The sequence below is a fragment of the Corvus kubaryi genome, unplaced genomic scaffold, assembly GCF_017639235.1.
Source record: "Corvus kubaryi isolate FWS band 111438036 unplaced genomic scaffold, C.kubaryi_AGA036_p1.0 37341, whole genome shotgun sequence".
Classification (NCBI taxonomy): Eukaryota; Metazoa; Chordata; class Aves; order Passeriformes; family Corvidae; genus Corvus; species Corvus kubaryi.
In genome coordinates this window covers 937,416-965,298 of record NW_024581112.1, presented here as the reverse complement: position 1 = coordinate 965,298, position 27,883 = coordinate 937,416, and the positions used below count along the sequence as shown (strand labels likewise).

At 39.5% G+C, this 27,883-nt stretch overlaps 1 protein-coding gene across 3 annotated transcripts; it reads left to right on the top strand.

The window, feature by feature from the left end:
• The first annotated feature begins 89 nt into the window (after nt 1–89).
• BACH1 (BTB domain and CNC homolog 1) lies at nt 90–27,883 on the top strand. 3 transcript variants are annotated; one of them, XM_042031488.1, is made up of 5 exons: nt 90–222; nt 11,925–12,222; nt 15,045–16,436; nt 18,202–18,408; nt 24,571–27,883. In XM_042031488.1, the coding sequence occupies exons 2-5, from the start codon at nt 11,983–11,985 to the stop codon at nt 25,030–25,032; spliced, it is 2,301 nt and encodes a 766-aa protein (XP_041887422.1). In that variant the 5' UTR covers nt 90–222; nt 11,925–11,982; the 3' UTR covers nt 25,033–27,883. The 3 variants fall into 3 exon arrangements, with proteins under 3 accessions (XP_041887422.1, XP_041887424.1, XP_041887423.1); XM_042031490.1 differs by having other exon boundaries at nt 90–289; XM_042031489.1 differs by lacking the exon at nt 90–222 and adding an exon at nt 477–714.

The window sequence follows — 27,883 nt, the reverse complement described above, 5'->3', positions numbered from 1 at the left end:
TCCAATCAGCGCGCGGGGTGTGCGCGCGGGGTGTGCGCGCGGGGGGGCGGGCGGCGCTGCGGGCAGTCACCTGACGGCGCGCGCCGCAGTCGGGCCGCAGCCGGAGCCGGGAGCGGCCGGGCCCGGGCGGCGCGCACGGGGTGAGAAGGGACGGGGTGAGGCGGCGGTGCTGCTGCTGCTGCCGCCGCCCCCCCCCTCCGGCCCACGGCGGCGGGCACCGAGGTAAAGCCGAGCCTCACCGGCCGCCGGCGGGAGTGTGAGCGTGCCCGGTGAAGCGTTGGCGGCGGGGGTACGGAGGCAGGACCCTTCGGGCGGAGGGCGCGGCGAGGCGGGGGTCGCGGCGCGTTCACAGGGGTGGTGTCTGGGATGCGGCCTTTTTCACCCCGCAGCGCGCATTCCGTGACGCGGCCCGGCCCGTGCAGGGTCGGGGGTCCCGCCCGCGGGGGCGCCGGGGCGGTGGCGGAGGCCCCCGTCAGCGCCGGCACCGGCGGCGGCTTTCCCTCGGCAGTGCCGTGCTGCGGGCAGTGCCCCCCTTCCGCCGAGACCGCTGCTTACTCAGTGTCTCGCCCCCGGTTTGCTCGGGTGCCCTTGTGCCCCGCTGACACAGGCGTGACTGTCCCACCTCGCGTTCCCCGGTACTGTGCGAAAGGGCCAGCTCAGCCCCGCTGGGAAGCCGGCGGGAACCCCGCTCTGCCGGAATGAGACGTGAAGCTGGTATGTTTCCCTTTGGGGGGAGCCGGGGAAGGTCTGTCTTAGACTGTAAACAGCGAAATACAAATCCTGTCCGTCCTGTTCTGTGTGGTGAGATCCTTGGCATGTTTTGGGGCATGGTGAAAATTTAGTAATCACAGAAGAACAGATACCCAGTTTAGCATGACAGTAATCGCAAAATCATCTACAACTCAGTCTTCCAAATGCTTATTGAATTTAAAAAGATGAGAGAAAGTGTTCTAGCAGTGAAGATAACTGTAGGTAGAGTAAATTTTGACAGACACATTAATTTGAGGCACTTGAGGAAGGCAGTTTCTCTGTGTGAAAAACATCTGGCTGCAGTAATGGAATAATTGCAATCCAGAAGCACTGTAAATTAAGGTGATGTGGCACTCAGAATGCTATAGCATATAGAATCAGTTCTTTAATCTGGCGTAAATCACACAGCAAAGAAAAGGAAGGACTATAGTCTTGTCAACATGATGAGTCTGAATTAAACTGTCTAAGGTAAACCACGAAATACGATTTGTAATATGAGTTTAACTTTAAAGGTTACTTAAATAGCATAATTACTCTTGGATGCCCTAACACTTGTGAGTAAGCCTTTGTGTATGTTAGCAAGCAGTAAGGCCCAAAATAGGTGGATTTGCAGAGAAAAACAGTTGTCACTGAAAACTGAATACCCACTGTGTTTTTCAGAAGGTCTTCCTTTGACCTGGCTTAGTAAATCTGAAAAAAAAAGCGAAATTCCTTAGTATTTGAAATTCTTGAGAACTTCTAGAGTGTGTTTTCCAATTTACTCTAAAAAAGAACCTACTCTTGTTGGCTGGTGCATCTTGTGAAGTGAACAAAAGCATACTAAGTGGGGTGTTAGAGAAGTTTGCTTCACTAGCACACTCCTGATTTTAACCAAAATGCTAAAGTGGAGCTTTTAACTTTCATTAGCTGTATCTTTGAGTTGATAAGCTAAAATGTGGAAGATCTTAGTGTGTTAAATGTTGAATTTTTTAATAGGTTCTAAAATTCTTATGCAAAAGATATTTTGAGCACTAATAAATTTGTTATGGTAAAAATGGTCTAGTATTAAAACCCATACCCTTTACCTGATCATTTGGATCAGGTGGGCACTCTTGTTAGGTGTAGAATAGACAGGTCTTTGCACATGAGTTCTCTAAGTCCCAAATAACTCTGCCCTGTGGTTTAGGGAAACATAACTCAACAAGCCTCCTTTGCATGTCATCCCCACCTTGCAAGTTTGATAATCAAAGTGTTCCTATAAACACTTTATGGGTTTTCTTTTAATCATAGTCCTGTCTCCCTCCCTGCACTGGGCATGCTGGTGTGGGGGCAGGGAAGAGTGGTGGATCAGTCAGAGGGTTCACATTTGTGTCTGAATGCTGGCATTTTAATTGTCCTGTAGAATTCAACCTCTGAAAGTTTCATGGGGGAGGTTTTGGGAGTAGGAACTGTGGTATTCATAATGTGAATGCTGTTTATATGTAGTCCTTAGTTAAACCAGAGGAAGCGTGTTAGTTGATGCAAGTGTGGGTAGGAGCAAAACCTTGAGTGAGCCAAAATTAGGTGCTGAACCAATCATTAAGTTGTGTAGATTCAGCCTAGTGTGACCACAGTGGGGATAATGTGTGAGGATCCACCTGCAGCCTTCCCTGCGCCCCCCTCTAGTTCAGAGGTAAGCAATCTGGAGAGGGGACTAAAAGTAATGGAAAGGCTTACTTTGCTGTATCGAATCATAGGGTGCATCACAAGTCACTCTGTTTCCAGCAGTATGCAGTGTTTTTCAGTTAAGGCCCTCTTAAGGGTGGAAGAAAGTTTTGTTCTTGTTAAGTATGAAGGGAAAGTGTAGTATTTTGTATAAATGTGAGTTAGAAGGTCAGAATAAGGCTCAACTGACCAAACAGGTACTGAAACTTTAAAAAGGGGAAAGTGCTGTGAAGGGTAAATTGACTTTAGAAGCATTGGTGAAATACAAATAAATTGAGTTTAATCATTAAGCATACATGGGAGAGGTGTGACCTAGGATATTAGTAACTCAATGTCTTTAAATGAGAGCCTGTGTCTTAAAGAATATTCAATTAATCTTTAGAGTTGTGTTGAGATATTTTGTTTGTGAATGACTTTATTTGAGCTGTCAACATAATGGTTGTAGGTGTTTGGATTCCAGTCTTGGCACATTGACAAGTACTTTGATAAGTAAATATATGGCACTTGCTCTTCCTCCTCATGCTACTTCTAAGGTCATCAAATCACAGAATCCTAAAGTGGTTTGGATTGGAAGGGACCTTAACGATCATCCAGATCCCACCCCCTGCCATGGGCAGGGACACCTTCCACTAGACCAGGTTGATCCAAGCCCCATCCAGCCTGGCTTTGAACACTTCCAGGGATAGGACAGCCACAGCTCTGGGCAACCTGTGCCAGGGCCTCACCACCCTCACAGGGAAGAATTTTTCTAATAGCTAAGCCTGTCCTCTGCCAATTTGAAGCCATTCCCCCTTGTCCTGTCCCTCCAGCCCCTTGTCCAAAGTCCCTCTCCAGCTCTCTTAGAGCCCCTTTAGGCCCTGGCAGGGGCTCTAAGGTCTCCCTGGAGCCTTCTCTTCTCCAGGCTGAACACCCCCAGCTCTCCCAGCCTGTCTCCAGAGCAGGGGGCTCCAACCCTCAGAGCATCTTTGTGTTCTTCTCTGGACTCATTCCAGAAGATCCATGTCCTTGTGATGTTGGGGTCCCCAGAGCTGGAGATCAGCACTTTATTTGGTACCATCCCAAAAATGTTTATTTACAGGTCAGCTAGTAAGATCACTTCTTTTGACATCATATGTCAGATAGGAAATCGTCTTCAGTTTCAGGATGGGAAAACTGAGACAGCTTGATGTGATTTGATGGAGACCTTTGCTAGTGCTGCTATCTGAAGCCTGGTCTAATGCATTTTTAAATTTAGTTTATTTTTATATAGATATTGTTAGTTCTGATAAACCTGTGCTGTTTGGTTTTCACAGAAATGTTTCTGAAGTTCTTTCTGATTTATGTCTAAAATATTTGCAGATTTCTTTCAGTTTCACATACTGTGAAGAACAGTTGTGGACTCAAATCCAAGTTAAACAGATAATACCAGAAATGAGATTCTAAATATAATTTCCAACAAGTATTTTCTTTGACTTGGCAGTATAGCTGCTTCACAGTTATTTCAGGTTGTTTCTTGTGTCCTTCTAAGTTAAAGTACATTAAATGGTTAATTTAGTATTTATCATAAATGTTTTGACATATATACATGTAAATGGATTGTGATAGTCATTCAGCCAAGTTATTCATGTGGTTTGTTTAACTGTAGCAGTGAGTAGAATATGTAGCTCTAAGTACAAAGGTGTTTGTCCTTTTAGCAAAGGCAGGCATTGACAGTAGATTTTAGTTGTGCATGCTTTACTTATCCTAAGTGAGTATTTTATTATCTAACCTAGTTCTTATTTAAGAAAAATATAAAATCAGTTTTTACTTCTATTTTTGGGGTGTTGTGTTTGTGGTTATTTTTGTTGTTGTTAGGTGCGTTGAGGTTTTGGGTTTTTTTTAAGATCTTTAGAAAGTCTGTGCATTGTTGTCTTTCCAGAGTAATTCTCTTTGAATACCAGCACAACTGAAGGGCTGTAAGTGATGGAATTTTTCAGGGAAGTCTCTGAAATCCCTTCAGACCTATTTCATTTTTTAGCAGTGAAACATACCAAATCCCACAACATGATTTTTATCCCTGATCCAAAAATTAAACAATTAGTGTAATCTAAAATAATGGTAAACTGCAGAGTAATTTGGGGTTTTTTTGGCTTTGATATGGACTTTGTGTCATCCTCTGAGGGAAACTTTTCAAACTTCTGTTCTGTGGAAAATTTCTATGGTTACATGGTATCAATCTCTTTTTTCCTTTTAAAATCATGGCTTCTGGAGGGTTGTGACTACTAACGTTCTCAGTAATCCCCCATGCTCTCCTTCCCATGTCCCAAGTTCTCATATAGTTTGCAAATACTGAGAAAAAAGTGTGTATTCAGTCTTAAAACCTGGAAAACAAATTAAGACTCTTAGCAGAGACTTAAGACTTGCCAGACTTCCCATGATTCTTTTTTATACTCACTTGTGACTTGACAAGAGTCCAAATGCAGTGTTAAGAATTATGCTACAAAAATACAAACTAGTAATTTTTAAAATTTTCATTTCTGTAATTTTGAAGAATATCATCCAGGTGTTGGACTAATAAAAAATATAATTTAGAATTATGACTCTGCTAATAACTGAAGATTGAATGTACTTTTTTCTAATGGAAAAAGCATTGTTCTTCAGCAGCAAACCTTGCTTTTTTGCTTTTTTATCACTTTTTTGTTTTGCAGTCTTTTTCAAGGTGGAGCAATGAACATGCACACTAAAATGCTTGTTCATTCTTTGTCAGCATAATGTGAATCAGCAGCTATTAACCACCGTAGGCATTCATCTGTAATATAACTATTTCCTTAAAAGGAGAGATAGCTGGGGGCAAGGGCAGAGAGAGAAAACTGTAGGAAAAAAGCCTTTGCAGTGTGTTTTGAATGAGCTGTGTCTTATCTAAACTGTCTTGTTTTAGCAGTGGTAGATGATAGTTGTTCCTTTGGACTTCACATCTGTGGATGACAGAAATTTTTTTATAGGCTGAAGTAAATGTAAATGTGAACCCTAAGAGAACTGATGGAGATGACTGGCCTGTTAGAACTTACTCAACAGATCAGCATAATAGTCAGGAGTAGCACCAAGAGTTTGTTTTCTCCAGGCTATATTTTTGAGAGTCTACAATTTTATTTTTTCCAACTGTTGAGAATTTGAAGTGTTCCAAGAATACAGGTATGTTAGAAGCATGGTGCTAACTGAACAGACCCTTATTGTGTGCTAGATGATAAATTAATCTTGCTAGTTTTATGATTTTGGTGATCACAACTGAATTTACGTGTGAGTGCCCAAGTTCAAGCAGCTTAGAGAGCAGTGTCAAGGTGTGTCCTGCCTGGGTTCTGCAGCTACCAAGGGGAGTTTTGCTCTCTCCTCTCTTATTTCAGAACTCCACCAGTGTACAAGTGACACTGTGATTGCTAGAGAGGATTGATAGCCAGAGTGGTATTGCTGGATGCTTGTTCAATAAGGAAAGATTAAGGAACAGGGTTTTGTTTACATTTTTAGCAATTCAAGTAACTTTTAGGTGGATCATGTACAAGAATTATATGGCAGGTGCAGATCAGAAAAAAGCCAAACACGTGTAAACTGCGTTGATTTGGATGGTAGGGCTGCATAATTTATATCGGAGTCTAGGAGTAAAAGGTTAGCTCTTCTTTATGGGAATATCTGAATTGGATTTATTCACCGATGGAAAATAAGAGGTTTTTGCTCTTTAAAAGAAAGCACTGAGCTCATAGGATTGTTAACTCCTGTAGCTCAAGTGTTTTTGCTTGGCTCTTGGTAGAACTGTGGCTTAGTGGAGCTTAAAACAGAAGGACCGCAGGTCAATTTTTGCTAGTTTATTGCCCCAGTTCCTCTTAGGTGTGTTACGATGGATGGTAACAAGGTAGATTCCTGTGTTTTATTTGGCACTGAGTCTTTGAGACATTTGTTAGTTTTGGACCCTAGATTGGATTGAATCTGGGTGCCTTTGGATGAGTCCTTTCTTCTTCCATGTTCAGCTGGTGATAAGGAAATTCCTGGTCACAGAGGCACAGTGAGGTCCTGCTGGACAAGAGTAGCTGCTCTGAAAGGCTTACTGGAGGGCCTGGTCCTCAGCTCCTGTCCAGGAGGAGAGGGAGAGCATCAAATGATTTATGTATCAAAACCTTCTCCATTCTACTCTGCTCTTCAGTCTGTTTTTTCCTGGATTTGAAAAACCTGTAGTTTGGAGGGGGGAAAAGGATTTGGAAGACAAACTTTGATATGTGGGGATGGATGCTGCCTCTGGATTTGGTGTTCCAGTTGTATCTTGGTGACCATTAGATACTGGAATTTCATTGTCCAGGTCCTTGGATTTAGCACCAAGAGTTAAGATTGTAAAATGTTATCAGCTATGTTTTTCCTGAAAATACAAGTCTTCAAAGTAGTAAAGGTATGGCCGTCATTGATTTCCATGGGTTTTTGTGCTCTGATTTAATATTTTTAATGACACTTGAAATATTCAGACTCAGAATGTTCAAAAAGCATTTTGGTAAACATGTACACAAATGTGTGTGCTTTTGTCAGCTTCAGTGACAACCTGATGCTTTTTAGCTTCCTTCAACTCTTATGGACACGTTTGTTCACAGAGGTTGAGCGCACTTTTCATGTGCTGGTGCTGAGCTTGGGTGAAAGTTTGTCTACCTTGTGTGAGATTTTTGTGTGGATGAGGAATACATCACACTATTGTGAGTTCTACTCTGGAACTCTGTTCCTGCTCTTGTACTCTACCTGCACTGGGTATATTCTTCAACAGTGTTACCTGTTTTACTACTGTTTTTCTTCTGTAACTTAGCAACAACAGTTCCTTATGGCTTTACCTGGTTTCAGCCATCATGATTCTCATCTTTGGAATACTTCTTTTTTTAGGTATCAGTGGGGAGACTTTATGGTTTACCTGAGGATATGCACCAAGTGACTCTTTAAAGCAGAGATTGTGGTGGGAGGAAGTAAAGGATTTTATATCTACCTTTATTCTCCAGTCAGCTAGTAAAGAGCAGTAATTGTTACCAGTTGTAAGCAATCAGATGAGCAAACCTGCAGCCTAATTTTAAACTACCTCACACTCACTATACCTCACAATTACCTTCCTGTAATAATGTAATGAATGACTTTGAATGCATGAGAAAAATGAGCCTTGGATGAGATATGGATTTTACAATGAGTCCTGATAGGCATCTTGCTTTGGTCTCTATACTGTGTACCTAAACATGTATTTTTTTTTTTAATGTGGTTGCAGTACTGATTTTCATTAAGATAGGTATTTATATGTTTTTTGGAAATAAATATGTATATGTATAGTCATTTGGATGTAAAGATGTCTAAATTTACTGAAGATATGGTAATTTTGCAGGTAACTGTTGGGCACAGTTTTCATAATTGTATGGTAGTAAGGAGAAAAAAATGGAGTTACTTTTCTTTGATAAGGCAGAATAAAGTTTTATAGCTGGTACTTAGGAGGAAATGCTTTTGTCGTTATGCAAAAAATTGTTTATCTCAAGATCACTGATAAAGAATGAAAACTTCATAGTCGCAGGCTTGGTTGTGTTCTTAAAGCAGAACTTGATTGATTGTGCTTCAAGTGTTCACGTAGGTTTTATACTAGCATGTGTGTATGCTTATGTTCACTTCTTTTAATTTTCAATCTCAAGAGTATGAGGTTACTAGGTGTGCAGGGTTTCAGGTGAGAGGAATTTGAGGAATGCTCACAGTACTAGTTTTCTTCCACTAACTGAGGGTTTGTAGTAAGTGAGCTTTCACATTGTTATTTCTTTCACCCTTCCAACCTGTATTGTAAAACTATTTTAAGTTTTGGAAGATCTTTCTGGACTCTCTCCTCTGTAACAAATGGTAATGTCTGTAACAAATATCTTAAAGAATATTCTTGCATGGTTTTTTTTCTTAGTATCTTTTGCGTTCAGTCACATGGTTGTTGACACCTCCTTTGTGAGCAGTGATTTCGACATACAGTCATCTGCTGACTTGTGGAATACTTTTCCGAGTTATCTGTGCTTACTTTCAGTTTTCCTTGATTGAAGGTTACTTTAAAAATACAAATAGCATGATAGGAGTTTTAGGCTGCTTTCCAAGGATATGATTTGTTATTGTTGTTTGTAGTGTCACTTTTCCTTTTTAATACCTGGTTGTTGATGTTAATAATGTTTCTGAGAGTGGAAAAAAAAACCTGATAAATAATATTTGTAGAAAATTAAATTATGTAAAATGGACAGAAAAGCCTAGAAGGCCTATTCTTGTGACAGTTGCAGCACAAACTTGTAAGTTTTATAAAACTTCTTTAAAAAGCATCATTGAATTGTTTTCTCTGCTTCATACCTTTTCCCCTTTTTGTCCACCATTCATAAATAAAACTAATTTTTAAATTCTGTGTGCTCTAGAAGAACAGTTACAGTAGAAGAGAAATTAAACAGTTTACAGAAGAGATGTACTTTTTCTCTTTGCTATGACAGTAAGTGTTCTTGTTGTGGATGTGTGTATAACAAATCTAGTTATAGAGAAGTTATGTTGTACTCACCCTGCTGTGGAAAATCTGGTTGGCTGTTGTGACAGGTACTATCATAAATGTGGTACTGTGCTTTTATTACACAACTGGAAAACAGAATTTAGACCTTCACAAGTGTGACCTCTGTTAGTTCTTAAGTGTAACAGCTTTTTACAGTGGTTACATTTTCTCTTTCCCATTTGATGCTTTTGTTTTCACCAGCATTTTCAGTTTTCTGGTGCTTTACCTTTGGATTTCTTTTTATTGTATTTGATAGTACCTAGATTTTACAAAGACTGAGAGGAATTTAGTGTAGGGGCAACGTTTTTTTGTTTTTGTAGGGGTTTTTTAAAGGTTCTCTTAAAGCATGAAATGCTTATAAAATGCAGCATTTTATATTATGGATACCTCAAAAAACCTGTCATCCTGTTTAAATATAGCAAGGGCATAACTTGGCTGATGAAGTTCTCACAGTTAGGAAGCACAACATTCTGTCAGAGTAAAGTGTTAAATTGAGTTATGCTCAAACTAAGTATTTAATTCACTTCTCAAGAAACAGGAGGTAGTGTTTCAGTGTTGAAAACTGTTTTATTTTTTTTGGCAGCTGCAACATTGGGAGCTTGCTCTCAATACTTCAAGTAGTCTGCAAGCTGTTTTGAAAGCATGGTGTGGCCTCACAGAGATAAGTGAGAAGGAGCGTTAACTCTTCTCTGCATTCATGTCCGTATCTATAAAAGTAGAAATAAACTAGTGTTCGTTTTAGCCTTCTGTGCTATGGAAGTGTAATGAACTGGACATTGGAGTTGATTATTTTATCAGGAAAAACCCAAAAGCAGCATATATGATACGTGTGTTGTCTATCTGAGGGTTCTTTCTTCAAAGAAGATAGAAAAAAGAGCACTGTAAGGCTTGTCTTAAAACCCTCATGAGTTTTGTCTAAGTGTTCACCCAGAATATGTCCTCGCCTATAATACTTCCTTGTGCTTCCCCACCACTGTGGATTCAGTCTTCAGTTTTTCCATTTTGTCCTCTGTTCCTTTTTGGTGTTTTGGGTTTTTTTTACCTTGTAACAAATATAGAGTTATACTTTATTAAACTCTGTGTGCTGTAAGATATGAGCAATATAAGTTAGGCTATAGAGCAGTCCAGTTAGGAATATATAATTTATATTGCACTGGTTGCTTCTCTTAAGCTCTTATAATAAAAATAGAATTTCATGAATAGCAGTTCCATGAGGAATTTTTTTATTCCCATGTAAATTCATTGGAAATTAAATATTTCCTAAGTTAATGAATCTATAGTTTCATTATTAGGTATGTGAAAACATTTGAACTGTTTCCTTCCAAAAATAGGCCCTTTAGAGTTAATAGTGCATGGTATATAGCACTTTTCTTTACCACTCCTTAGAGGGGAAAACTCACGTTTGTGGAACTTTTGGGATTTTCCCCTCAAAACTTTTACTTTCACCATACATTCGTACATTTTGTTGGTGAAGTTAAGCATACAGTGTTCCATAAGGGAGTGGGAAGGGCAGGTAATGCTGATGTGCTTTGCACTTTACTGGGGTCCAGACTGGTACTGTGCTGCTGTTGCCACTGGAAATGGGGATCTTTTTCTTCCCTCTTTCTATTCAAAAGTTCACTCAAAATGACTGTGTGCTATGCAGATAGCTTGAGCAGTGAGTAACCAGGAGCACAGCTGGCAGCGTGGTTGCTTTTTCCACAGTGTGTTTAAATATGGCCATGCCCTCTGCCCTCCCCATGTTGTGAAAGTTTCTCCACATCTGAAACCTGAGGATTTGCACTGGCTACAGTTTTGTTATTGTTGGGAGCTGGCAGATGGTAACCACCTCTGTTGAGCAATAGAACGATGAGGTAGTCCCATGTCAGCTGAAGTGAGTCTCCACAGCTGTGCTCAGTTACAGGAATTCTGGGGTAACTAGTCAAGTGTAATCTGAATGCTTGGTTTGTTACCATATTTTCTTTGCAGGATAGTTCCAAATCTGACTTAAGTGGTTTCTTGATTAAGCAAGGGCACTTCTTAGTAATCTCTTTTCTTCCTTTTAATTGGAAGAAGGGCTCAATTGAAAGTGAAATAAAGTGTAAAGATCAGACTTGGAAATACTTCAAAACTTTGCACTCTCTACCAGAGCTGCCTTCTCCCTAGCCCTTCCTTTTTTTTGCAAATTTAGGAATCTTCAGAACTGTTTGATATGAGTTACATATTTCAAGGTTTTAAATATTGTATAACTTTTACTGTTGTTAATTATCCAATGGATACTGTCATTTGAGAACTTTGTCAGAAAAGAGATAGTATTCCATGGCTGGGTGATCTGAATCATAGTGATCCATTGGGAAAGCAAACTTGTAACAAGTATGACAAAACAAATAGTCGTGAACAGAAAAGGGGGGGAAAAAAAGGTTGCACTAAGGTGGGAAGAGAATTCAAATTTAAAAACAAAACACCAACCTACTAGAGAGAAAATCAGGGTATTTTACCAATGCCTGATTCAGTTAGCAGACAAAATACTTTTGAAAGAAGACAGAACATATATATTTTAGTCTGCACTAGGTGAATCAGTAAACAGAAGTAGCTCACATAGTATTTCGGTGAATTTTAGTTTAATGCATCTGTTTTATTTCTCTTCACATTTTCATAGTGTTGGAGTTAGACTATACCAATTACTAAGATTGAAAGTTTAGATAATTTCTAGATGTTACAGTAAGTTTATGACTCTGAATCACTTGCTGAGGAAAGAACTGTTCTTTATTGCTGAAGTCATTTTTTGGTCTGTGAGACTACAAAAGCAGTGTTAAGATGTACATATCAAGGTCTGGGTACTTTAAATGGTCACAAGCATGTTTTTATTTGAAGTACCAATTTGAAGAAGAATTAGACCAGGGCAGTGCATGTTTGACATGCTCATGTTTCAGTACCGATAGGTTCCTGTTGGACATGACTTTGAGGTGTACAGCTTGTTTCTTTGCTCCCCCAGGTCTGAAGCACAGAAGCATGCTTTCCACTGAGCCTCACACTACCACCTGTGATACAGAATGTCTCTAAGTGAGAACAACAGTGTGGTGTTTGCCTATGAATCGTCAGTGCACAGTACCAATGTACTCCTCAGCCTAGATGATCAGCGAAAGCAAGATATCCTTTGTGATGTTACAATTTTAGTGGAAGATCAGCGATTTCGGGCTCACAAAGCTGTGCTTGCAGCTTGCAGCAGTTACTTCCTTTCAAGAATTGTGGGCCAGGTGGACGCTGATCTTATCATCACTTTACCGGAAGAGGTGAGTGTCACTCCCTTCTGCATTTTACCTGCCAGTGCTTCTAATCTGCTTTGTTCAATTCTCTTTTATGGTAGGTTGGGGTTTAACTGATGAGTTAAAGTAGGGCGTTTAAGGGCTGAAGGGAAGGAATTTCCAAGTTGTAAAGCTGCTGTTGGTTGAGGTAAAGGCTAGACAGATCAGAGTGTTTATCACAGGCTGCAAATAAGTGAGTGCTGTCATGGGAAATATATAGGGGAGATCTTTTCAATTAAATATATATTTTTAAATTATGCACCTATTTTAAAGGATATTTTTGTCAAAAACAGGTCTTCAGTGGTAAAGAGATACTGCACATCTAGTTCTTTTATATGACAAGAACATTTTTCAAGTAATAAATAAAGCTTAAAATGGTAATACCTTTGAATTAGTTTCATTAAGATTTGGGTTTGTATGTTTGAGTAATACAACTGTGCATATTTTCCTTGCTGCTTACTGTTACTTACAATTTCCTTTGGCTCAGTTTTCCATCCTTTTTACACACTAATCATTAGCAGCTTGAGGTTTTTTTTACTGTATTTTATTACTGTTAGGACTGAGAAAATGTATTGCAATCACTTGTTTTCTTTTTATACCCCTAAAATACATATTCTTAGCTTTCATTTAAAGGCATTCAGTGGGAACGAGCCAGAACCTGACATGTATTGGAAAAAAAATATATTATTACATATCTGGAGCATCCAATACGTTTAATTATACTAGTTAATATTTAGTTAAGTTATAAGAGGTATGAGGCATGAATCCATTAAATAAACCAGAGTTGGAAGGAACCAGAGTTTGTACAGAAAATGGAGGAACATAATGGTGGTATTTACTACAAGGTAGACTTAAGGGGACACAATGTATTTAAGTATTACTGATGTAAGAACTGAATCTGCTAAAGCAACTAGCAAAAATGCTGACAGTGAATCTCATCTTCTAATTATTTGATCTGATCACTTACCTGGTAAAAGCATTTTACGACAGCAACTTGAGCTTCTCTTCTGGGAAATGGTGAAGATTTTGAAACAAGTCAGTTTGTGTAGCTGCATATCTAAGATTAGAGACAAACACTGATCACATGGTTTGATGTGTGATTTTTTTTTTAAACCTTTTTAATCATCCAAAATACTTGAAGTGTAAATTGAATGACACCAGCCCACAATCTGGGATACCAAAAATATTTTTTAAATTGAAGTACTTCATATATATCATATTGTAGAGATTGTCATCTTGGTGTAGGGTTTGTTGTTTTTTCTGCCACTGTTTTTATTCTTTGACTCTCATCCCAAATAAAAATAAAATAAATGACTACTACAAGAGTTGCTTTTCTAGGTCAGTCAGACTAAGCGTCTAGGGTTCTCTTTTGTTTGAGCATAGCTAGCTAGGAATGGGTAAGAGAAAGTGAAAGAGGTAGAGTGTTTGTCCCCTCTTGATCCTTGCAGTTTTCGCAGTCTTTCTCCCTTAAATAGAAGGACGGTAGAGTTTTAAAATACCGTTATATTTTTTTCTTTCAGTGTCATTTGTGAATGCTACTTATTTGTAAATCCACTTTAATGTTTTGTTAACTACACTAAGTCTGAAGACTTCTTAACATCTTAAGGATAAACTGTCTTTTACATTCTACTTCCCCACATTTTAAAGGATGACTTAATGTGGTGGTGTAATCATTAGTGTCTCCAGAGCATATTTCAAATGCTATTTTAAGAAATCTTTAGGTAGGTCGTAAGAGTTTACCAACAGTTTTGAAGAATGGTCTCTGTGCAAATCTCATCAACTTCTTTCCTGTGTTGTGATCTTTAAAAAGAATGCACCAAGCAACTACTAAAAAACCAAAGTAAACAAACCCTTAGCTGATTCTTAAATTGAATTGTATGAATAGTTTATTATTTTGCTGGCAGAAGGATTCAGTGTAGTTAATGCATTGATACAGTGCTTTATTTAGCATAAAATACTGTTCATTTTAGTAAAGGCAGGAAGCAGAGTGTGGACTTGAGTTTGAGTACTAGTAGTGGACATACTGCTTTATTCTTCATTTGCCAAGAAAAGGCTAAAGAAAGTGTCATGTAGTTGGTAATATGGGGATCTGTTCGTGCCTTTGTATTTGATTCCCTAGACACTTTTTCATGTGTAGAAGATCTTGTGCAGTTTCTAATTGATACAGTTTTGATTTATCTCTGGATTCCATGAGAGGCAACTGTTTTGAAGACATACATGTTCAGTTAAAATTACTTACTCTAAAGGGGCTTTAAACTGAGCATTCTGTTTGGTGTACAGTTTCTGGGTGCATTTCTTCTGATCTATGGGAGGAAGAAGGGAGTAGGTGGCTATAGTAGTAAGCAAGCTTATGTGGTCAAACTCCATTTTTTCAAGCATTTTTTACATCAATGGTGCATAAGACTAAGTGATTAACGCTAATTGCTCTTCAAAAAGTACAATTAAATACCAGCAGCATACTCTAGAGTAATTCGTATACAACTTGCTTTGAGAGATATCTTTGTGAGGATGGAATCCCGTTACTGGTTTTCAGCATACAGCAGTATTTTTTGCTTTTAGTACTGCATTGCCAGAACATTTTATTAGGAGTTTGATCACAGTAAAGAAAACTGTCACAAAAAATGTAGGATAAAATTCTATCAGAAGAATTGTTTCAGAATGAGTTTGACCAGGTTTTCACTATAGAACAAATCTGCTGCTTTTGTCCTGTACTCTGTCCTGCTGGCAGGACAGGTAAATTTGTGTGTTTCTCTACATAAACCCAAGTTGACTGTACTAATGGTTGGTTTGCTTGTTTGTTTTTGTAATAGGTAACACTTAAAGGATTTAGTCCTTTGCTTCAGTTTGCATATACAGCAAAACTTGTTTTAAATAAAGACAATGTGTCCGAAGTTTGCAAATGTGCAGAATTTTTGGGAGTACGCAACATTGAAGAGTCCTGCTTTCAGTTTCTCAAATTCAGATTTTTGGACTTTAAGTTGGATCAGCAGGAATGTCCTCGGAAGAAATGTTGCACACAGCATTGTCAGAAAACAAACCCTAAAACTGGCAGTGCAGATGATGGAGACCTAGAAATAAATGATGAAGTAGAAGCACTTCTAGAAAAGGAATATAGTCAAATTCCTGACACAAAGCCCTGTAAAGATGAAGAAAATGCTAAATCATCGCCTGCTCTCCAAGATAATGCCAATCAAAACTGCGATCCTGTACATTTAGAAAGGGGTAGTATTTCCAGCTTATCTTCCCAATGCCCAAAGTATAGAAAATTCCAGAAGGCTTTTGGAAATGACAAAGTTCATACTTCAGAGTCCAATTCCAGTATTAAAGACATTCAGGTACCACCATTTGCAGCTTCTCTTGAGAAGGAAATACCTGATAATGATGGCATACAAAAAGCTCAGGAGTGTGTGCCTATGCAGCTGGTCTCAAACTGTGAAGAGACTCAGGTAGAAATGGAAGAAGGGGAAGAAGGCATTCAGAAAAAAGAAGAGTCGAAGAGAGATTCTGTAGCTCCGAGTGTGTCGTGTCCTGTGGAGAAAATGGATCTTGCTGCTTTTCCCCAAAACTCTGCTGCACCTCATGGACTCAATTCTGTGTCTATTTTACATAGTTGTGAGCAATATGGTAACTTGAATTTCAATAGTATGCAAAACAACACGGTCTTAGCTGGAAAAACTGTGTCAGGTACTGGAGGTGGAAATGACAAAACTGAAAGCCAAGGTAACCCATCTTCAAAGGTGGATTTGTGCATTAGGGAAGCCACTAACATCACCTCAGCTGGAGATCGAAGCAGTGTGGAGAGAGAGATAGCAGAACAGCTAGCACAGGGGTTCTGGAGTGATATTCACAGCACAGATGCCTGTCAAATACATTTACCACCTGCAGTTTCTAAAGAGTACTTGGAGCCGGTGTATTCAGGGAAAAAATCAGAGTGTCCATGGCTGGGGATCAGGATCAGTGAAAGCCCTGAACCTGGCTCTCAGCGAACTTTTACAACGCTGAATTCCGTCAACTGCCCCTTTATAAGCAACCTTAGTACTGAAGGATGCTCCAACACCTCTGAAATAAGCAGTGGAGATTATGTTCAGGGTCAGCAACAAGAACCGTGTCCCTATAACTATGTGATAAGTTTGGGAGAGGATTCGGAGACTGACACTGAGGGAGACAGTGAATCCTGTTCAGCAAGAGAGCAAGAATGTGAGGTAAGAACATGCTGATGTATCCTTTGCTTCCTGGTCTCTTAAGGCCATCTTAAAAAATCTAATTGAGTCTTGCGTGTTTTGTTGTTTTGGGGGTTTATTTTCTGTGGCTGCTTGTTTTAAAAAGTCTGGAACTGAAACTTTAAATAACCATTCAGAGGTTTATATGGAAGGTCACTGTTAATTCAGGGGGACTGCATTGAAGTATAAAAGCATTTTTGGTCAGATGTTGAAGTGTTAGATGCTTACATATTAGATCTTTTAAGATTTTGTCTGGACCAACTTTATCAGAAAAGGTTGTGAGTGTTAAATCAAGGCATGAAGGTTCTTTCTTAGATATTTTTTTTCTTTTATCTGCTTCAGTTAGCTTTAAGAAAACTCTAAACTCCTTGGAACTTTTGTTTAATAGAAACTTACAAATTTTCTTGTTTTTATTCTGAGCTGTGGGGTGAAGATGGGAGAGAAATGATGCTTCAGATTTAATGTGAAGTGAAAATTAAGTTTTCAAGCTGGTTTCAGTAGCTGTGTATTTAAGACTTTAACAATATCACCTTCTCCAACACTAAGGTTATTTTTGTTTCTCCAACTTCAGCAATTATTTGACACTTCCTTTCTTTGGTAGTGGTTTAGGCAGATACCATACAAGTGTAGTCTAATCCTAAAAGATTTTGTGATATACCTGGAACAATTTCTGTCTCAGTTCTTAAAATCATAGAATTGCAGTTGTAACTCTGCATGATGGATCATTCAATGTTGCAAAAATTCGATTATTCTTACAGCGCTAGGGTTTTTTTCTTTTCAAGATGCAGGGCCTTACTGAGACTGAACATAAGTGGAACTGGCCATCAATACAAAAAGCTGGAATGCCAAACAAAAGGCCAGGATTGGTTAAATACATTCCTCATATTTGTGACAGAGAAGTAGATGTTATCATTGCTGAGGACAGTACTCTGATTTTTTTATTATTATTTTTTGCCTGTTTGTCACCAGTAGTTGCCAATCAGAGAAAAGATGTCTCTATGTTCTTTTTAACCTAAATTCAGATCTTTAACCACAGCAAGGTAACATATTCTGCTACTTAATATACTCAAATGTAAGGATTAAAATAAAGTATCTTTAGTTGGATACTCAAAAAACATGGTGATTATTTTATAAAGGTAAATATGTTTTTCAGTATTAGCCAATACTTCGTGATCTCAAATGCTTTTGTAGCTCAGGTATACAACAGTAGCAAGAGCCTGGTCCCCTCTTTTCTCCAAAACGAAGAAATACAAGACAAATATTGTAACTTCTGTATTTTAAGGAATTGCCTGTTTCAGATGAACTTTTCCTGCAGGAAAAAAAAAGCATAGGTGTAAAAATGTATGCAGGATGCAGTCTTAATTGCAGCTTTGGGAGAACTTCAGACTGTGTTAATGAGTCTTGACACCTGTTTTGTGCCTCACCGAACTGTAACTTACTTTCTTGGAGTGTATCACCTGAATATTTTCCACATGCACGAGTAGCTTTCATCCTACTCTGAATATGGTTGTGAGGGTCTAGTGTAAATATGCAAATATTCTATTGCACCTGTGCTTGAACCTCCTGTAGTTGAAACCCCCTGGATTTTATCCCATCATCTGATGGCTATGTTAGTTTTCTCTTGTCCCTGAGATGTAGGAAGAAGGATGGGTTGTATGGTAAAGAATCCTTAAAATGGAAACTTGACTTGTTGGTGTTTGTGTATATCAGTTCCACCTTGGATTTACAACTGTATCTCACATTCTAGGTAAAACTGCCCTTTAATGCACAAAGGATTATCTCACTTTCCAGAAATGACTTCCAGTCATTTCTGAAAATGCATAAATTAACTCCTGAACAATTGGACTGTATTCATGATATCCGAAGACGAAGTAAAAATAGAATTGCAGCACAGCGATGTCGCAAGAGAAAACTTGACTGCATACAAAATCTTGAATCTGAAATTGAAAAACTGGTATGTATAAATATTCATTGCTGTTGTAATGTCTTTCGCTAAACATCTTGACTGGCTATCTGGCAGTAGTTTGAGACTGAGGTGATTTACTACTTTTTTCACTCAAGCTTAGAAAACTTTATCAGTATTGTATAACTTCTTAAAAGTAGTTCTAGATTTTTCTGAGCCTTGCTCTAAGTACACACACCTTTCCTTCAGTGGACTTGTTTCCATTCAAATAAAACATGCATCACAGCATAATTTTTGGTGAATGATGTTTCTGAAACCCATAAGCTCTGAACTGAATTGTACAGAATGATTCGCAGACTGTTATCATACACTGTTTTCTGCCTCTTCCCCTTTCCTGCTTTGAGATTTTGTTCTTCAGCTCATGGTATTGCTCATGATCAAGTTTGCAGTTACGCAATTGTTAGTTGTGTAAGTACTGTTCTTGGAATGTGTCAACATGGGCTGGCAAACTGTTTCCTGAGTCTTGAGTGTTAAAAGTGAGACCCTTGCAGAAAGGCGGAACATACAGAAGAACTTGGGAAGTTGCTTGCCTTTTTAGCAGTTGTATCAAGATTGTAGCTGAGGAATTGATGCATCCAGATTGCTCTGCAGCCATCTGTTAATATATTTTCTCCTCCTTAAGAAGGCAATAAAAAGATGAATATGTAACTTAGAGAAATGTAGGAAATCTGAGGTTAGGATTATCCAAAAATAGCAATGGCAAGGAGATAATTGAGTGACTTTTCAGAAAAACAAGTCTTTGTTTGACACTCTCATCTCAGTTTCATAGTCAGTCATACCATGTGCATGAAATAGTTCAGTCGTTTAGGACTACTGTACTCTTATTCTTGTTTGTGGAGCATTTTAGGCTTGGTGTACCTGAATTTGGTATCTGCATCAGCTGGAACATAGCAGTCATGTTCCATTTTTTTTACTTCAAAGTGCAAAAGGAAAATAAAATTAGAGCCAAGTGCCATGAACTGGAAACTTATTTTCCTGTGATCATCATCTTTCACTGCATCTACTCCTGCTTCTGCAATGAGGAGGTAGGCTTTGAAGGAGGGCTTGCAGTGCTATACAGCTCTGATGAGCTGACAGAGCAGGTTGTGCTCAATGAAGAAGGTGCCCTTTGAGGGAGGGTAATCAGGTGATTGTATTAATAATATCCTTACTGAAGAGAGAAGTTGCATTTCTGCCATTTCAGAACTTTTTGCCTGGTTTTGTCATCGTGTTGTCATTTCTCTTATGTAACTGTCAATATTTTGCAATACTTGGGCAGGGAATTAAAGGCTGATCTGCAAGATTAGACATGTGGTTGTTTAAGAGACTAATAATTATAATATTCTTTCTTCTGTGGACCTGTACTGGAACAGACTGAAGGTCTGCTGTTTGACAGGTAACACTCAGCAAGATCTAGATAATGAGTGTTGAGTCTTGAGACTTGTGAGGTGAGGTCTGTGTTATATGAATCATCTCCTAGGCACACACATGTTCCAGTCGCATATTTTTTTTCAACTGTGCTGATAAATTTCTTCAGAAATTCCTGAAAAGACCCTGTTTGGAGCTGTTGAGCATGTCTGACAGCCAGGGATCATCAAATTTGTGTAAGTTGTACACAAATATAGAAACATTAAGATCTGTCTAGGCATGATTTCCAGGTGGGTGGAAGAAGAAAGATGTCTGTGAAGGGCTGTGTGTGGTACATCCAGGTTGCTTCATGCATGATGGTTCCTGCCTTGTTCCTGTTACTCTGGGTCAGTTGTGTCTCAGACCTGTAAGTCGTTGATCTTCTCATGGTATCATCTGTAACGCGGTTTTGGGAGGGAATAGAATGGTGTAGCTATAGTTGGACAACTCTTGACAAGTAGATAATACTCTGTACTACCTGTCAGGTGATACTTTTTGGTGGAATTCCTCATCCAGTTTCCAGTATGTGCAGCATGTTGTCTTGTATTAGTTTCTATTTGGTGTTGCTTCAATTTTTTTTCTCTCTCAGAAGATACTTGTGGTGTGTTTCTTGGCAAAGTCCTATATTTGGAACAGACTCACCCCTGCCTGACTAGAGGCTGGAAACTGGCAGCTGGCAAATAGCTTTGCAGACGAGGACCTTGGGGTCTGGGCAGACAGCAGGCTGAGCATGGGTCAGCAACATGTCCAGGCTGAAAAAAAGGCCATCAGATGTGTCCTGAACTGTGTTAACAGGAGCACAGCCAGTTGTTGGAGGGCAGTGGTTGTTACCCAATTTTGGCACATGTAACACTGAATCTTTTGCTGAGTTTTTACCTCTCCCAGTTCCAGGAGCACATTGATAGACAGGAGGAAGGTTGGATGAAGGCCATTGGGATGGTCAGGCCTGAAGTACTTCTGTGGTGACAGGCAGAAGAAACAGGGCTTCTACCTGGAAAAGGGATGGGGAAACCTAATGGCTACCTGCCCATATCTGTGGGGCAGTCCTTGAGGTTATATAGCCCTTGGTAGTGGAAGATCTTCAACTTCCTGGGGGGAGCACTTGACAGCAAGAGAACAAGAGACATTGTCGTTACAAGGAGGGATTTCATCTGAGTATAAGGAAACTTTTTCTTCTAGCGGGGACAGGCAGGCAGTGGAGCAGTTCATCCAAAAAGGCTGTGCATGCCCTGTCTTTGAGGGGTTTGTGGCATGACTGAGCAAAGCCCTGAGTGGCCTGATCGTACCTGATTTCTGACTTTGTATTGAGCAGGAGGTCAGACTACAGACCTGCTGAGGTACCTCCCCTCCCAAGTGATTCTGTAAAATTGGAAATAGTATGTTAAGTTCTACTTCTGTTAAAGAAAGATACTGTTCAGTGCTGAATCTGTTACCTGAGAGAGTTACCTTTGATCATATCTCTTGATCTTTGGTACTGATAAAGTAATATTTTTACCCCCACATATAGCCTTTGCTTATTGACCTTTTAGGTGAATCTGGGTGTTCTTGTTGGTCACTAATGTTCTGGATTTGAGAATACACAAGGGCTACTTAGAGATGCTGACTTATTAGAAACAGCTCTTTCAGAGAACAAGGAATGTGTATATTCACATTCCTTGTACTTTCTCCTGTACAATGGGATCACCGTGCCTGAGCAGGAAGGTGGAACCAGGTGACCCACTGTGGTCCCTTCCAACCCAACCCATCCTGTGATTCTCATTTCGAAACTTTTAAAATGAGAGTACTTGTGCGGGGGAGCAGAGTAGAGGACAACTGGTCTCAAGAAGCACTACTTTGCGGAAGATTCTGTAGCTGAGGAGGAGGATGTGTCCGTGATCCAAGAAAAATGTAATTGAGATCTTGTTATATATATTATAGCAGGGTGAGGTGTGTGAACTAAGTACATACATTACCAGAAGATTCTAAAGAGCTCTCAGTTTATTATGACCTCAAAACTAACTGACATTACTTTGTAGTATTAGTATAATGCTGCTAAAATAAAATAATAATATTTAAATATATTAACCTGTCAACAACTTCAGAAGGGGGGGTGAGGAATTTACACTGGAGTAACTATTTCTGAATGTTCATTTTTGTTTTAAACAGCAGTCCAGATAATTTCATCAGTCCACAATACACACCTGAGTGCCTCTACATACACAAAAGGTACTTAAAGTGATTTTAGATTAGGTGATTTGCCTAACAGAATGGAAAAGATTATTCTGATAAGTATTGAAAAACACCTGGATAACAATGCAGGCATCAGTAACAGCCAGCACGGCTTCATGAGGGGAAAGTCCTGCTTGTCAAACCTGATTTCCTTGTATGACAGGGTAACCTACCCAGCTCGTCTAGGAAAGCCAGTATGTGTACTCCTCTTGGACTTCACCAAAGCTTTTGACAGGCTCTCCCAGGGTCCTTCTGAGCACAGCTGGATAAACACATCACGTGGAGGGAGAGCAACTGGCTCATGGGTCAGGAACAAATGGCAACAGTGCCTGGGGTGACATCAGGCTGGCACTGGCCCCTGGTGGGGTTCTGCAGGGCTCCATCCTTGGCCCTGTGCTCCTCACTGTCTTCATTAAAAACCTGGGCACAGGACTCAATGGAACGCTCCATAAGTTTGCCAATGACACTAAATTGGGAGGAGTTGTCAACTCCCTCGAGGGCAGAGAGGCCCTGCAGAGAGACCTGGACAAATTGGAGTCTTGGACAATCATCAACCGTGTGAAGTTTAACAGGGGCAAGTGCCAGATCCTGCACTGGGATGGGGCAACCCTGGCTGTGTGTATGGACTGGGGAATGAGAGGCTGGAGAGCAGCTGTAGAAAAGGACCTGGGGTTCCTGGTCCATGGCCAGTTGAATGTGAGTCAGCAGTGCCCTGGCAGCCAGGAGGGACATCCATGTCATGGGGGGCATCAGGCACAGCATCGCCAGCTGGGCAAGGGAGGGGATTGTCCTGCTCTGCTCTGCACTGGGGCAGCCTCATCTTGAATATTCTGTGCGGTTTCGGACACCACAATTTAAAAATGACATTAAGCCATTGGAGAGCATCCAAAGAAGGGTCGTGAGGATGGGGAAGGGTCTGAAGGGGAAGCTGTATGAGGGGTGACTGTGAGCATTTGGTCTGTTCAGCCTGGAGTAAAGGAAACTGAGGGGAGACTTCACTGAGGTCTTCAACATCCTCAGGAGGGGCAGGTGCCTATTTCTTCTCTCTGTGATCAGTGACAGGACTTGAGGAAACAGCATGAAGTCGAGTCATGGGAGGTTTAGGTTTGATATTAGGAAAAGCCTCTTCCCCCAGAGAGTGGTTGGATGCTAGAACAGGCTCCCCAGAGCAGTGGTCACAGCCCTGACAGAGCTCAAGAAGCATTTGGACAATGTTCTCAGGCACAGGGTGTGCCTCTTGAGGTGTCCTGTGCAGGCCCAGGAGTTGGACTCAGTGACCCTGATGAGTCCTTTCCGGTGTGATATATTTTATGATTAACAGCTGCTCCCGGTATGCTGACAAGTAGAAATCTATTCGCAAAGTCCTCTTTCTACTAATTTTAGACAAAAAGAACTGGCAACAACTGCTCTTCTTGCCAAATCCTGCCTAAACGTAATCAGTTCTTCCAAAAAGAAGTTGTAGAGGTGCAAGTACGTATGAGGTTTCTCTGCAGAAGGGGATGTGAGGAGGAGTGAAAATAATAAAACTTTACAGGAGTGAATTGACATAACAGTAGTTGTAACAACGGTCCCTGTGATTGAAACTTGAAAACTATTTAAAGCTTTTTGTGTCTTCAAAACTGTATCCTCTTTTAATTGATTACAGAATTTAAAATGTATGTGTTGCAATATGTTTGGGTTCTTTGTCCTTTTCATTCAACTTCTTCATGATGGTCTTGCTTGTTCCCTGTCCTTCTTTGCCATTTCCTCATTTTTCTTTATTCAAAAAGTTGCTGGTTTCCATGATTAGACTTCTCAGTTATCAGTGTCTTTTGATCTTCAGCCAATTGTATCAGAAGCCTCAGAAAAATTCACAATTTGAAGCAAAAAAAAAAAAAAGATTTAATAAAGGCTATATTGCTCTATGTGATGTTCATTAGTGAGTTGCCATCCTGTTTGTTGCCATGTGCTTGGACAATCCTGGTACAGTGTCTCTAGGTTGTCAGTTCTTCTGCACATCTTTATTTACCTTTCTTAGATTTTCTATCTAATTTAGAAACTATACTTAACTCCATTGTTTGTCCTACAGTGGACTTGGCACTTCTTGCCAATGGAAGTTATTTTCACTTAGCGGAATAGTATCAAGAATTAAAATGTGATGTTCGATTTTCAGCATTTCAGCTTTAAAATACAGATCTCTGCGAAGACTGCTTAATGTTTTGTTGACTCATTGATAATAGTTTGTGTGTTACCCTGTAGAACTAGTGTTTCAGGAATATTTACAGTAAGTGCAACTATGTTCCATTTGTTCAACTACAAATTACTCCTTTGCCAGCATGAGTTTGGAAAAAGCTGTATATCTGAAAAACCATATCAAATAGTTGAGTTGATGATGCTTCCAGAGAGATTAGGATTGGCCTTTTGATATGTTTGATTGTGTTGCTGTGTGCTTTCTTCATGCCAAATTACTTCTGTTTCAGCAGACCAGAGTATTTAAAGTCCTGTTTTAGCTTTGATAGGAGCTGAAACCATAGTTTTTAAGTTAAAATATAGACTAAAATACTGGTTTTGTTTTTGCAGCAAAATGAGAAAGAAAACTTGCTGAAGGAAAGAAACCACATTTTATCAACTCTGGGTGAGACAAAGCAGAATCTGACTGGACTTTGCCAGCAGGTGTGTAAGGAAGCAGCCTTGAGTCAAGAGCAAATACAAATACTTGCAAAATATTCTTCTTCAGATTGCCCACTCTCATTTTTGTTCCCGAAAAGAGAACAAACAGCTGCATCTGATAGTGAGCTTGTGTTACCAGCATCTGTAGAATCAGCAAATGGTCTTTCAGGTGTAACACCTACAGCTGAGCAGAGTTCCTGTTATCAGTGTGTCAAAAGTGTGTGTGAGGCCACGTATGATCAAGTACAAGAATTGCATCCAGTTTCTGCCAGAACATTGGAGCAAACGTCGCTCGTGGAGCAGTGCGGACAGAGCAGTGGCATCACAGACTTCTGCCAGCAAATGACTGACAAATGCACTACAGATGAGTGAATCTCTCCTTCCCATTGCCAGCTTCTCAAACATTGCAGCTAGAAGTGGGATTGAGCATTATTGGAAAGTAACTTACTAAGTGAGAGAAAAGATAGAAGTTTAATCTTTTGAAACTACATTGACAATTACGTGGTCACCGTTATTACTTGGCAACCTTTGGGTTTGCTCTGTGTAGTTCCAGAACATAATTTGTATGTATCATCCTTGGAGCTTTTTCTGTGTGGTGATGCCAAGGAGGGTTCAGGAAAGCTGTTGGAAAGTATAAACTCCATGCACAGGTGCTTATTTGTGAGGAAGTTTTGTTCATGTAGAGAGCAGCCTGTACTCTGATTTATGCCGCAGTACTTAATGCCACTCTGCATTTTAAGGAAAGCCTCCTGACAGTTGTTTATACATAATGACTTCTATACCTGGAATTCTTCTAAGACTTCTTTTTTCCTGGTAGACAAACCTTAAGAAGCAAATATAGCTCTGTAAATGTTTATTTTGTAGATGGGCTAAATAACATGACAGGATGAGGAGATTCTGGCAAGTGCACTCTGGAATAGCTCCTTGCTTCCTGCTGTTCCCCTCCCTGTCCCAGAGAAGACTTTTACTGAATTAAAAGTAGTAGGCTACTACTAGTAGTAGCAGAATTGATTAGTAGTATGCTTTTATTAAATAAGGGCTTTTGTCTTGTCTCTCTAGTACAGAATTAAAAGAACTGGAGCAGCAGAGGTGCTGCCACATACTGCTCTCTTCTCTAAATTTAGTAGGAGGAATAACAACATACTGTGGAAGGCAGACATCTGAAACTGGTGCAGTTCTTGGATGAGTGTGCATTGGATCCTCTGGTATCTGAATCCCATGGGCTTATTAAAACTCACTGCTGTATTGTGACTTACTGTCCTAGCACCTTCAAGCTTGCTGCTTGTTCGTGGCAAGTTGGAATCAAAGTATTGTGAAAGTCTAAGCACAGATTTTTTTTTTTTTTTTTTTTTTTTAAGGTATTCAGGCACCACATTTTTTTCTTTCAGTGCCTAACTGCCTAAAGTAAGTTACGAGTATATTTGTTCTCTGATGACTGGGACCAGTAAAGTTCTATTTCAGAATCTTAGTCTTCGGGATACTTTATGGCTAAACCTGTAGTACATTTTCAATGGCTTGTGCTATTAGCATAGATACATAAAAAGTTTGTTGAAGAAATGAGCTGGAGATATTTCCTTTATTACTTTGCAAAGGAGAAATTCAGCTACTGAATTTCTAGATTTTTACATAGCAGTGGATGCATATTGTATACCAATGATGCTTTGTTATTTAGATGTTATTCTCACACCAGAACTAAGTATCGAACCTCACCACAGAAAACTTCGGGTTTGCTGGTTTACAAAACATGAAGAATCTTGTACAAGCCAGTGGAATTCTTCATTTCCTACCTCAGAATGTATATTAGCTTTTTGTGTCTTTGTGTGCATGTACAGTAGGCAGCAACTAAGCAAAGGCCCTTGTAAATATTGCTTTGCAGTTTTATCTTGCAGTGAGACAAAACTTGTTCTTGGCAAGGCTCTTTTTTTTTTTTCCTCTCCCCACCATCCATAGGTAACATAGCATTAATAAATACAGTAAGCCACATATTCAAAACAAAAATTTAAAAATTGACAGATTTCAACAGGACTTCTCATAACCAGCATGTAATACAAATGACTACACTACCTCACCTCTATGGGATTGAAAGTTGATTCAAATCTCTAGTGAATCCTTGGATTTTCATCATATATCATTACTTTTTTAAGGGAAAAAATATGCTGATGGAGCATAGCTTGTATAAATCACAATGCTTGCAGTAATTGAAATACAGAAATAAATACTACATGGCAGACATCATGATAATTGAATTGAACTTCTTTTAAATTACTATCATTGAGATATGTTGATCCTGTATAGGTATTACTTTATGAAGCTCTCCGGGCTTTTTCTCCAGTTTCTGTAGATTCCTGGTTAATTTAATCCTGTCTCCCTCCCAGGCTGCCACCCTGAGCAGCATTTTGCTCTTATGTCTCCATTTTATTTAAAAAGCAAACCATCAAGAAACAATCAAAAACAAAATTGAAAGCCCCAAACCTCTACTGTTCCTAACTACCATCACTTTAAAAGCTGGTGATATTCTGAAATGACGTGGACAGTGGCATTAAAGCATTGTCCTAATAGTGCACATACTTGGAAATGGAATTCCTTGGGTTAAATCCTCGTTATAATGAGGTGGAGCATCTTTGTAGGGAATGGCTGTCTGGGAGCTTATCCAGTGGCCCAAAGCCCTGACACACTTGGCTGCAGATGTTGGAAAACAACGTCAGTGATGACCAAGTGTGAGGTTGGAATATCCCTAAAAAGTTGTGCTCCACTGCTGCAGTCTGGGCATCAGCCACAACCTGAATTCCACGTAGCTGATGGTGGAGGGATTCCAGGGTGGGAATCATGGCAGTTATTGACCTATGATAAATGTAATCATGTTTTTAAACCTGATATGAACTTGATGAAGTTTGAGGGTAGGTTTTTGCCTGACCAGCTGCATCTAAATAATTTTTAAAATATTTATTTAATACCATAGACCTACAAGTTGCATGTTGACTTCTGTAGCCTATATCATCAACTTGCAAATGTTAAGAATGAATGACAATTTTATGATACAGAATTCTCAGGAAAATGTTTTTGGAGTTTGGTTTTATTTTTTTTCTTCCAGTAAAGAAATACTCGATTTTGAAATTGTAAAATACTTTGTTAAAGCATGTTTTAAAATACTTTGGACAGACTATCCTAAAGCCATAAGGGTATGATGGCATACAGATTGTAAAATAAACAGATAATTACAACA

Excerpts from the sequence above, each read along its gene's own strand:
- BACH1 (XM_042031488.1), top strand. The coding sequence starts at position 11,983 with ATGTCTCTAAGTGAGAACAACAGTGTGGTGTTTGCCTATGAATCGTCA. Across the intron at positions 12,223-15,044 it reads TCATCACTTTACCGGAAGAG|GTAACACTTAAAGGATTTAG; the intron begins GTGAGTGTCACT and ends TTTTTGTAATAG. Across the intron at positions 18,409-24,570 it reads AATCTGAAATTGAAAAACTG|CAAAATGAGAAAGAAAACTT; the intron begins GTATGTATAAAT and ends TTGTTTTTGCAG.